An 11,969-nucleotide genomic window follows, 5' to 3' on the forward strand; every position below is an offset into this window, starting at 1 on the left:
ATAGAGGCTTCACTAGATTAGAGGAACACCAAGATAGGGGATAGCTTTCTTTTTTTTAATCTTGCTTGAAAAAACCCCCTTACTTTCCCCCCAAAAAAAAACCAGGCACACATACGAGAGAGGAGAGAGAGAGAGCACTCTCTTGCATTTAAGTTACTCATTACGAAAAAAAGAGAGAGAACTCTTGCAAGTGCACACAAACTAAAAGAATAAAATGATAATAAGTGAGTCAAAAGTACAAGTGATAGAGCCTCAATAGGCCAATGTGTGTACCTAAACCTTTGACCCTCGTTTAATGCTAAGTGTTGTAAAATGTGTTTACACCTAAATATGCACTCGTACGCACAATAATGTGTGCTTACACTTGGGGTACAATAAAATAACTAACAAAGCCTACTTCGGGGTGACTGAACCCGTGACACGAAACATAAGAAGATGAAAACATGGGAAATTCTTACATCAATAGAGGCAATGTCTTTTACCCTATACAGCAGATTTTGGAGAGGAGATACATAAGTGAGAGAGATGCAACATGTATTAGATCATGTTGTGGTCTACTGGCAAGCTTAGGGACTTGAAGTAGAACATAGTTCAAAGGTGCATGAACATGGTTCAAAGGCTAATCAAAAGCTAGCATGGCTTAGAGGCACAATGCAGATGACCATGGGTATTTTGTAGGCATGTATGTGCATGGCACAAAGGTTGATTAAAAGCTAGCATGTCTTAGAGGCATACACCCCTCCTCCCGAAAAAAACAAACAACCCCCACACAGTTAAAGCAAATAACTACTCCAAGAATCCAAAGAAGTATAACTCGTTTTGGAATAAAATCCAAATAGAGGACCCCACACATTTATTTGATATTTATTTGATGGAAAGGTCTTAGCACATGCATGTGCATGGCCAATGTCTCGCTTCAATCTTTTTTTAAAGAGAGTATATTTTTTATTTGAAATGTTATTTTTAAATTTTTAACCATTTAACGGGAGTGAAATCCCCCCTCAATATCGATATTGAGGACATTGTGATCATCATTATCATCATCATCATCTTATTCTTCTTCTCCTTCTTTAGCTTCTTTTGGCGGATGTAGCATGTAGAGTTGTAGCATTGGGCACTATTGCAGAGTGGCAATGTAAGACCAGAGGATGGTGCAATGTGTGAACTTGGGGATTGAGACAATAGACAGTCAAGATGGTTGAGGCTTAGTCCAAACGCACTTCAATACCAAACTAGGATTGAGCTCCACAAGGTGAGAGAAGGAGCTATGGTAGATGGAACTCCATGAAGCAAAGAGAAGAGAGAGTGTGTGAGACACACACACTCAGAGCAAAGAGCTCTTGTAAGGATACTTAAACTGAAAGAATAAATTGATAATGATGGGTTGAAAGTATAGCTTATAGGGCCTCCATATATAAGCTAAGATATGTACCTAAACCTTTGACCCTTATTTAATGCTAAGTGGTATAAAAGGTATTCACACTTGAGTACACACTCTTACACATAATGATGTGTATTCACATATGGGGTGATAAAATAACTGACGAGTTGCGGGTCATGGGAAATTTCCATCTCCATTGGAGGTGGAAATCTTTGTGATTCACAAGTCTAGGAATAGCAAAGCACATCTCCTAGCTAGCCTAGATGGGCCAAACTACTCCCTCCTCCAAGCTTCCCACTCTGGTGGAATGGTCAGAGGCTCAAGTAGAGTTTATACAGGATCAGGTGTGAGAGCATGTTTCACAATGGCTAGGAGAGGCAAGGATGGAGCTACAATTTGGAGCCACTGCCATAATGCATGATGGACATTAACTAGCAATCTAATGCAGAGTTTCCTCACCTCAACATCCTCATTTGCACCATGTGGCAAGCCCTAGTGGTGCCTATCTTTGGATGTGATCAAGTGGCAGCTAGCCTAGGCCATTCAATGTTAGCAAGTCTTAGAGGTTCACTTGACAACATGGCTCTTGGAGGTGCATTGAGCAATTCAAGGAGCAAACATCACCCCTCTTGTATTCCCATGGGATACCATGGGATAATGGATAAGAGTTCACAACATTTCAAAAGAAATATAAAGATTGTTTCTTACAATCTTTGCCAGGACAGCTGCCAACTACAAGGCCATTTAATCCTTGGTAGTAATACACTGACTAAACCACCATATAGAGCGAGTGCAGCCCAACAATAGGAGTTTGAATTAGGTACAAGAGAATAGGAGTTTGAATTAGGTACAAGAGCTATTAGAGAAGGGGTTGATTCAGCCCATTTCATCTCCAAATTGCTTCTATGTGTTGTTGGTGCAAAAGAAGGATAGGTCATGGCATATGTGCATTGACTATCATGCTGTAAATGAAATCATGATCAAGAATCATTTAATGATTCCTAGGATCGATGACGTGATGAATATATTGCAAAGATCTTTTCAGTGTATTTATCTAAAGAGTGGCTATTATCAAATTCACATAAGGTCTGAGGCTATGCATAAGATAGCCTTTAGGACTTCATTTGGATTGTGTGAGTTCTTGGTAATGTGGTTTGGTCTCACTAATGCTCCAACCATCTTAAATCAAATGATGGATAGGATATTCAAACCACATGGGGCACTAGTAGGTACACTCTTTGATGACATGATTGTACGTTGAAAGCATGAAGAGGAGCATTGTAAGCATTTGATGATTATGTTCAATGAACTCATGATACATTGGTTAGTGAATTTTTTTTGCATGAGATTCACTTTTTGGGGTATATTGTTAATTGTTTCAATTGATGGTGCTCGCATGGACCCTACAAAGGTTGATGCAACTTTTCACCTATTAGCACCCCAATATAAGTTGTAGGGTCCCTCAACACCTTTTCAATGCAAGAGAGTGGCTATTTAGCTACAGATAAAGAGTAGTAGGGTCCTACCTTCCTTGCCATCCCTCGGAGAAGAATCAATGTCATACGCCTTCAAGGGAGGCAGCTAGATCCACACATAGCATCATCAAATATTTAAGAGTTGCAACTCTAGATTTGGGATCATGGTTGTCACATCCAGTGGCATGTGACTAGTATTGTCTAATACTAGTACAGTACTAATCAGACTTACAAAACTTGGATGTATGTCCGATAAAAAGAAAATTGTACATATAATTGTAAGGCCTATACCTAAATAGTGGGACTTAAAATAATGCATTTCAAACATTTAGAGTCTTTAGACTAGGACCTTAATTCATGTGATATCGTGTGGTGCTATAAGACCTTAATTCGGTCCTTTTTTTCCTTCTTCCTTGCTTCTCCCCTCACTCCCATTGCTCTATCATGCATAGACAACAGCTACTTCTTAGCCGGCTAGGCTTCTAAGCAAGGAGGATCCCACAATGATTGTGATGATGTTGATGACATTGATTTTGAGTAACGACTCATGAGAGCTGAGGATTTTGGATGAGAGGTTTACTTTTTTGGAGGTATTAGACTCTATTACTGTAATATCTATTATTATCTCAACATATGATTATATGACTCTAGTCTCCTTTATCAATTATGTATAATGTATCAAGATTCATTTTGGATCTTGATATTTTGTCATTTTGGTTTGGAATGAGAATAGTGATGTTGTAGCTTGATTCATTTCACGTTGTACATGGGCTATGTAGCACATGTATTTCAATTTTCTATGTGATATGTATAGATCATGAAGTTTGAATCATAGTATAGCTTGTCCAAAGACTAAACTTTGACATAAGTCAATAGTGGATGTGTAACATGTTACTCTCAATTGAGTCTCGTGAATTATCACGTGTGGTCAATTGGCCTTTTCTTTTAAATAGAGAGTTCCATAGAATTTTAAAACCTCTTTCCCTAGTTTAAAACAATATAAAATTTGTCTATAAAAAAACCCACGTTTCTCATTTTACCCCTTGAAACTTATGAAACACATTTTTTATGTTTCGTTTCTAAAAATTTCATATGTTTTTGGCTACTAAGGAGAGAGAGAAATGATATATTAGCGTCTACAAAAGGCCAAAATGACCTATGAGACCATGAGTTACAATCATGTGTATGATGGTACAATTGTCTGGGTAAAATATGTAGCACAAAGCAAAATAAGAAAGGAAACTAACTATGGCTGTGTGTAAAACATAGAGCTCTATCTAGTAACAATGAGCTCCAAACGGTACAATCTCATGTGGGTATGGAGGGCCTAGCTCTAGCCCAAGCAATAACCCCCTGTATCCGCCTATGAAGGTGTCGTCGATGTCTGTGTCGAGGCCTAGGATGTCTGGATTGGCTAAGCTGAACGGCTCGATCAATCAGTACTCCTTGTCTGTGTATGGACTGTGGTGGTGAGAGAGGCTCTCATGTGGATTGTGGCTGTAACTGTATTGAAGTATTCTCAATCTCCTTTGCAAAGAAGTCTCTGGGCTGCCTCTGTGAAGGGCCCCGGTGTCTTGGAGCAGCTATACTTCTGAGGCGCATGTCACGAAGCCGTCGTATCTCTAGAAGAAAGAGGCCAAGGCATCGTTGATCAGTAAAATCCATGACTCTAGATAGTGGTCCAAATCCATCTCTAAAGAGATAGTGGAAACGACCATGGACCTCATAATACGCTAGGCAACGGCAGATATAATGCTCCTCTATCTCTGGCTCTAATTGGCATATCTGGCATATCCGCTCCTCTGGTGGGATGGATCTATATCTGCCAGTCTCAATCTCTACCTGATGTGAGGAGGTGCGCGACTAGCCAATAGTACATCTGATCCCATGGGAAAGGTGGGTGTCCATGTATCTCAGGCGAACAATAAATCCATCATTTGTAGTATGAAGGAAATGCTCGCGGTAGAAAGCCATCTTTGTCCCTAGCTCCTGCCCTGGCATCAACCATGTCCACCTGATATCCAACTAGGTCAGATCCATCCTGATGATCTTGCGAATCTCTAACCTGCTCAGATCAAGAGATGGTGCATCAAGGGAGTACTGGAAGGGGGATAACTTGTCCATGCTAAAGCCATGCAGCTCAAACCAGGCGGACATCTACGCATACCAACATGAAGTATCAGGGCCTCTACCACAATCGGTGTAGTTGCTAGCTCGGCTCTAATGATCTCATGTGGCACTAAGGCCTTACATCTGATCATCCTGGATATCATGGACACTAGGGCTTTCTCCATCGACCTCCATTCGTCATAAGTGCGCCCTTATCTTCTACAGTGGTCAAAACTGGGCCCCCATATCTGTACTCCATAAAGTAGTGTGGATATAACCAATGTATCGAAGAGCCATAGCTTGGTGCGGGGTTAGTGCTGTGTATCCGCGAGTCAGTCTAGTGTTTGTTGCCTCTCGCATAGAAAAGGTGGGCCATTTGAATAAGACTCCTAGGTATGTATAAGATACTCCAGCTCCTCAGATCCATATGTGAATTTAGGTGCTGATCTCCTGACCCACTGTGGTGTAGTATTAAATACCATCACCTTGGTTTTACCAAGGTTCACTAAAAGCCCATTGTCCAAAGTATAGGAGTGTAATGCATCCAAGTGTCTCTGTAGACCCTCTGGAGAGTCAGCTATCAATACAATGTCATCTGCATACAATAGGAAAGGTATCCAAGTGCCAGCTAGTGGAGCTCCTCTATCTCCTTCCTGTGAAATATAATCAGCAATTCCATCAATGTACAGGCCAAATAATGTCGGAGAGAGGGGGCATCCCTGCTTCATCCCAATGGTGGATTAAATAGGTGCAAAAAGCCCTCAGGTGTTCGGACTCTGCCCACAACTCTCTCATACTGTGCCAAAATACCCCAACTGAGCTCTTTCGGTACTCCCATGGCATGCAATCTATGTATCAGCCTGTCTCTCGGTACTGTGTCAAAGGCTTTGCGGAAGTCCACAAAGCAGCAATAGGTCCGTCGGCTATGGGCCCTTCCCTCCTCAATGATCGCTCTGAGTGTGAGGATGTGATCCAATGTGGAGAAGCCTCTCCTAAAGCCAACATGTCCCTATGCTCTAAGACCCCACATCTCTGCCCATCTGCTTAACTCATGCTCAAGGATGGAAGCATATAGCTTAGCCAATGTATGCCCAACCATGATAGTCTGATAGTTACTGGGTAGAGTAGGGTCTCGTGACTTGAGGATAGGCACAATAATGTTCGTGCTCCAGCTTTTTGGTAGGCCTTCACACATGGCCTTGTTAAACATGTAAGCTAGGAATCCTGCCACCAAATCTCTAGCATGGATCAAGTGCTCGGCTACTAATCCACTACTAATCCATCATGATCTTGTGCCTTTCCTTTGCTAAGTTTGTCAATGGCCTCTCGGACCCTACTTTCTGTAAAGAAAGTGGTGGTCTCTGGACAAGGCTCAAGTGGGTCATGAAGAGGTGGCTGACCCTCCATAGTATAAAGACTAGCTGCATACTCCTCCCAAACAGCAGTGGACATAATAGGTGTGCCGGGCAATGCTCTCTGAAAAGCCTCCAAGCCTCTCTAGAGTCATGGCTGAAGAATAACTGATATAGGTCTCGCTCCAACTGGGCCAAGAATGTTCTCTTCTTCCACCGTGTGAGGCATCTAAAGAGTATCTGTCCCTGTCTGTGAGAGAGAGAGAGAAAGGGGGCAGGTTGTAGTTCTTGCCTCTTTCAGTTCATGTGATGGACTGATCTTTGGCACATTCAGCAAACTCAATGCTCTTATTTTTGATTCAGACTCGGTATCCCTGGTCATGTGCATCATACTTGCTTTTATGGCAAATTTCTTCCAGGATTTCAACTGGCCTCATAATTGGAGAAGCGATTGCTCCATGCATGGTTTTTGTTTGCTCCATCCTTCTTGTGCCGCCCTCTCTATGATCCCCTTCTTTTGTTCTTGTATATTGGTGTTTTAATAGCCTTTTGGCTGCATGAGTGTTTGATGTCAGGGCTTGGTTGACCTGAAGGCCTAATGCAAATATTTCCACACAGACTGCATCACGAAAAAAAAAAGAGAGTGATTGGGAGAGTGTGCAGGTGTGTTGTGGGAGAGGAAGCCTGAACAACACCTACAACTACCCCAAAAGTAATCCCAAATGGTTACAAACAGGCATTTGGCACTTTAAAACTGTCTGACAGTTTGGATCAAAGTCATTGGATGTGATTGGGCATATCGTCCTAGATAGGATGGACCGTTCTTGTCAATCCATCTGTCAGACATGGACAACTAGGTTTGGGAGGATGAGATGACTGGGATCTAGTGAGTGGATCTGGCTTGCCTCAGTGGTACCTAGAAGCTAGTGAGCTTCTTCGCCTACATGGCCCAAGTTGGATGGTATTTTTTGATGCAGGACGACATTGGACCTCATCACATGACAGAGTTTGGGTAAAGCCTAGTATCACAGATGCTTTCAGTTGAACCTTTTGGTGACACCTAAAGGATAGCTAGCATATGTGAGGAGAGTATCATACTTCCTATGGCTTGTGGCACACTGGGATCCAGCAATCCGCACTTGGTTGGCCCAGATGCAGCAAGGCATATTCTGCCAGCGCTGCCCACAACAGCACCTAGAGAATTCGAAGCATTCCCTGTGGTCATGTGAGGCAATGCAGCTGCTGTAGAGAGGTGGTGCTCACTACTCTGCCATCGAGTAGAGTCTAGCCTAGGGTGTTTCTCATGGGGCACTTTTTGTTGACAATTAGTCAGTCAAGGTTGCCACCTATTGTATGAGGGAGAAATGCAGCACACAATCTTCATCTTCAGGGCTTGCTCAAGGTGTGGTGGTGGGCTTGGAGGCATTGCCAAGCTGGATGTGACTTAGGGAGCCAGGTCTAATCGTAGGCGAGCAGGAGCTCCCTAGGTGTGTCCTGCCCCCCTTAAGGTGCCCTAAGTATGTGAAGTGGGGAAAGGGCTAGGGTGGTCCCTAGGTGCAATGCTTGTGACGCTCGTAGAGTAGAGGTGGCCGATTTCCCTGATGTGCTTCTTTGCTTTCTACTTCCTCACTGCATCGCAATTAGAGGTATGGGAATTCTTTGGGAGGCTCAAAAGGTGGCATATCTGGAAGGATCAATGCCAGTTGATTTTCAATAGAGAATCTGCCATATTGGAGTATAGTGAGACTTTCTCTAGCAGGGAGGGTAGTGGTGGGTAACCAGGTTTTACAAGCCACCATGTTGTATATTACCTCTTTCTGGGCTTTCTCTAGGCCTTATATCGGGTATCATTCAGCCTAGATCTGGAGGTAGTTTGGGAATCATAGACCTAGACAGTCAGAATAGAGCATTGTTGGTGAAGCTGATTCTGAGGGGCCTTCTTCCAAGCTAGGAATCACAAAAGCAGCTAGTGTTGTGGAGATTGGAGTGTATTGTCTCGACTGATGGAGGACCCTAGCAGCTCAATGTTCATTGGATCTAAGCTACAGGGCTTGGGAAAGATATAAGGAGGTTAGATTTGTTGTTGGCATTATTTGGGCTTGTATCCAGCCACAGTTGAAGAGAAGAGGCAGCCTCTTCTCTTCAACTAGTTACTCAGGACAAAGAGGTCACACCATCGAAGAGAGGTTGTGCTTATCATCGGGGAGCTTATTTTCACAGATTGCTTCTATAGCTGGGGAGTGGTTTGGCTTTCTAGAGCTGCTGGCTAAGTCACAACAACAAAGGCTCCATGGCATTAGAGAGACCAAAGACATAATGTGGTGCATCCCAGAGGTGTTCCCAAGTGTAGGGAGTGATACAGACACCTCTTAGACATGGAGTGATACAGACACCTCCTAGGCATGGATTCCAGAGGTGTTCCCAAGTGCAGGGAGTGATACAGACACCTCTTAGACATGGATTGAGCTCTTCAGCGGAGGAGACATTTTTATTACAGTTTTTGTTACCACCAAAGAGAGTGGTCACTTCGCAATACATGAAGATAGTAGACTCAGGGGAAAGGATTTAGATCAGTTAAGAGTTTACAGGATGCTCTTGGCAGAGGATTAGGGTTGTGGCTCATTGTGACAAGACTTGGTATTTAGACCTAGACCTTGTGACTTGCATTGCAGGGTAGGGTTGTGGCTCATTATGCCAAGACTTGGTATTTAGACCTAGACCTTGTGACTTGCATTGCAGATGGTTGGAGGTGTTGGGCCTCGTCAGAGATTATAGTGAGACCCTGGGGAGTGGGTTTTAAGAGGCCTATTTGCAAAAGCACCCTGGGATTCCCCTGCTTTGGATACACCATCATATTGGCAGTAGGATACAGATATAGCACTTGAGCTTTGGTTAGCACAGGGTATCACATAAGTCTTTACTTACAGACTTCTGGAGGAGATTAGAGGATAGCTTTAGACCCAGAAAGATCTTGCTATTTCCATGTTTAGCAGCACACAGGAGTCTGGTAGGAATTCTTCAGGACTTGGACAGAGATTGTTCATACACTTCAAGGGAAATGGGAGAGGATACAGGCTGATTCAAAGACTGAGGAGGAGAGAGGCTGTTCTAAGATTCTAGCACCTTCTTTCACCACCAGTTGTACATGGTTTGGCATTATAGACCTCCTGATGGGCTATTCACTCAGGCCTTGTAATAGGGTCTCACTTTTTAAGCCTTTTATTATTGTTGTTTGGAAAGTCCCTTTCAGGGCTAATTGTTGTATGTGCCTTGGGAGGGATTTGTTAACAGAATTTTCATCTCTGTTTTCTTTTTTTTAATTTTAATCATGACTAACTCTGTTTGTTGTTTTATGATCTTATGAAAGAGGACATTAATGTCTCTTAGTGATGGTATTCTGTCAAACTCTGAGTTTTGAGGCTTTCTTTTTTTGTTGGGAAGTCCATCTTGGAAAAATTTGTCAGAATCATGATTCATATGTCCTGCAGTTATCAAGTGAACAAGGTTGTTATCAAAGAATAATGGACCGTGAAGAAATTTTTATCCATCCATCCTCAGTGCTGTTCAGGTAATTGTACTTCCAAAGTTGGTCCAACAAATACGCACATCTGCTGCATAGAACCTCAACAATCTCCTAGCAGGACTGTACCAGGACCTATTTGTTTCTATGTGCAGGACTTCACCCAAGTGGATTGTCTATGATTCAGTCGTTGTTACAGAAAGAAATTATGCACAGGCAATCACTGTGATTGAATCCACGTGGTTAACGGAGCTGGCTCCCCATTTTTTCCGCCACAGTGAAAGGATATATCCGTGATTTGAGATATGCACTCCTTCGGCCATTTGTTCTGTCAGTGGAAGGATGTATCCTTAATTCTTAGGCCATCTGTTCTGTAATGGTGAACAGATATGTCCTTGATTCTTAGGCCATGTGTTGATAGCTGGGATGTGAATCCTATTTTGCATGTGACAATGGCCCCCTTACAGTTGTTAGCCTACTGTGGAAGAGACAACGGGCATCAACATTTTGGCTTGTATTACATATTGGAAGGCATACATTTTGTCCATCTCACTCTCATTTTCTTTTCTGAGAACCTTTTCACCACATGTGCAAGAAAAAGATCAAAGCTGCATCAGTAAGAAAGCAGTCACGTTTTAGATTTTGACTTAGACAGAGGTCCCTGACACATTTTCTAATTAGAGAAAATGCAGTTTCAATTTCCAATTGAAGAATTAGAGAGATGCTTCAAATATATTGGCATTGGGTCTTCTTTACCTTTACATTTAAAGTTGAGATAGCATGAGATGGACAAAATAGACCTCAAAGAAGAAAATTGTATGGGTGAAGATTGATCCAATGAAATGCTTGAAAAGAAACTGATATCTCATTCGTATCTTAAGGGTTGAGCATGCTCCTCTTCTTCCAAAGGCCTCATAGAAAACATTGAAAGTATTGAAATCTTGCAAACCATTTTCATGGAGTATATGATTTCATTACCTATCAAAAGATGAGTGCTGCCTAGTTTCATCACATATAAAATATATTTTGTCTCTAGATATGAATGTGCAGATTTTGCATTAAGTCTGTAAGCCAACTTCAGAGAAGAATAGGGAAAGTTGGAAATCTACAGCTCCACGAAAAGTCGTTTATATTTCAAAAAGGTTGATACTTCCAAGGATCAGAAACCTCTTTGAAAGAGCTCTCTTTGTGCTAAATAGGAATTGTTTGTGAGAGCGTGCTTGAAGTGTGGCAAGTTGTGCATCTCTCTTTTGGATTTCCAAATGCTCCTATGAATATTTTCCCTCATCTAGCCTTTGTGTATATAGAAATGATTTCATCCAGGGATACAAATGCAAACAAAAACTTAGACGTGTGATAGTGTTTGTGAGATGAGATCATAACTATGAATAATATAAGTAATCAATTTGAGGACATGAACTTTGAATAATGTGAGTAATCAATCTCTTGACACAGTTGTAAGACTACAATTAAACCAACATCTATATATCTGTATGTAATGCACTCGTGGGTACCTTGCCTTCAGCATGCACAAAAGTTAGGAGAAGTCGGTTAACCTCCCAACCACTTAAGACGATAGTCTCTTTTAGCATTGCATTGGTATCTTTAGGTAGATCCATGGACTATTTTTAGACCCTGACTTTTAGTGAGTCTATTTACCTTAATTGTCTATCCTTTGACCCTTTGGTCCATATACCTTTGTGCCTTAATATAGGCTATCTCGTGACCCCTTAACCCATCAACGCCTTAGCATAGTGGTCCATTACTTACTATTAGTACTACAGTTGAGCTATCTTATGAACCGTGTTCACTTGGGACCTTTATCTTGACATTACTCTCCCCTCTTGGAAGAGTTTTTATCCTCGAAGGACTATTTTTAGACCCTGACTTTTAGTGAGTCTATTTACCTTAATTGTCTATCCTTTGACCCTTTGGTCCATATACCTTTGTGCCTTAATATAGGCTATCTCGTGACCCCTTAAACCCATCAATGCCTTAGCATAGTGGTCCATTACTTACTATTAGTACTACAGTTGAGCTATCTTATGAACCGTGTTCACTTAGGACCTTTATCTTGACATTACTCTCCCCTCTTGGAAGAGTTTTTATCCTCGAAAACAAAAGTGAAAAAT

At 41.9% G+C, this 11,969-nt stretch overlaps 1 protein-coding gene and 1 pseudogene across 2 annotated transcripts in view; one reads left to right on the forward strand and one right to left on the reverse strand.

The window, feature by feature from the left end:
• LOC148014897 (RNA helicase family protein) overlaps nucleotides 1-10,965 on the forward strand; it is a 291,388-nt gene extending 280,423 nt beyond the window's left edge. Inside the window, exons 20-21 of one of the 2 annotated variants that reach the window (XM_087665509.1) lie at nucleotides 9,806-9,885; nucleotides 9,993-10,965. In XM_087665509.1, the coding sequence (XP_087521635.1) occupies nucleotides 9,806-9,885; nucleotides 9,993-10,134 (222 nt within the window). In that variant the 3' untranslated portion in view covers nucleotides 10,135-10,965. The remainder of the gene's footprint in view (nucleotides 1-9,805; nucleotides 9,886-9,992) is intronic. The other variant, XM_087665508.1, reaches the window with a different exon arrangement.
• LOC148014898 (uncharacterized) lies at nucleotides 4,064-4,876 on the reverse strand (annotated as a pseudogene).
• Nucleotides 10,966-11,969: the final 1,004 nt, after the last annotated feature.

The sequence above is a fragment of the Lygodium microphyllum genome, chromosome 24 (genome assembly GCF_053477565.2).
Source record: "Lygodium microphyllum isolate KBCC chromosome 24, Lygodium_microphyllum_v1.1.10, whole genome shotgun sequence".
Lineage (NCBI taxonomy): Eukaryota > Viridiplantae > Streptophyta > Polypodiopsida > Schizaeales > Lygodiaceae > Lygodium > Lygodium microphyllum.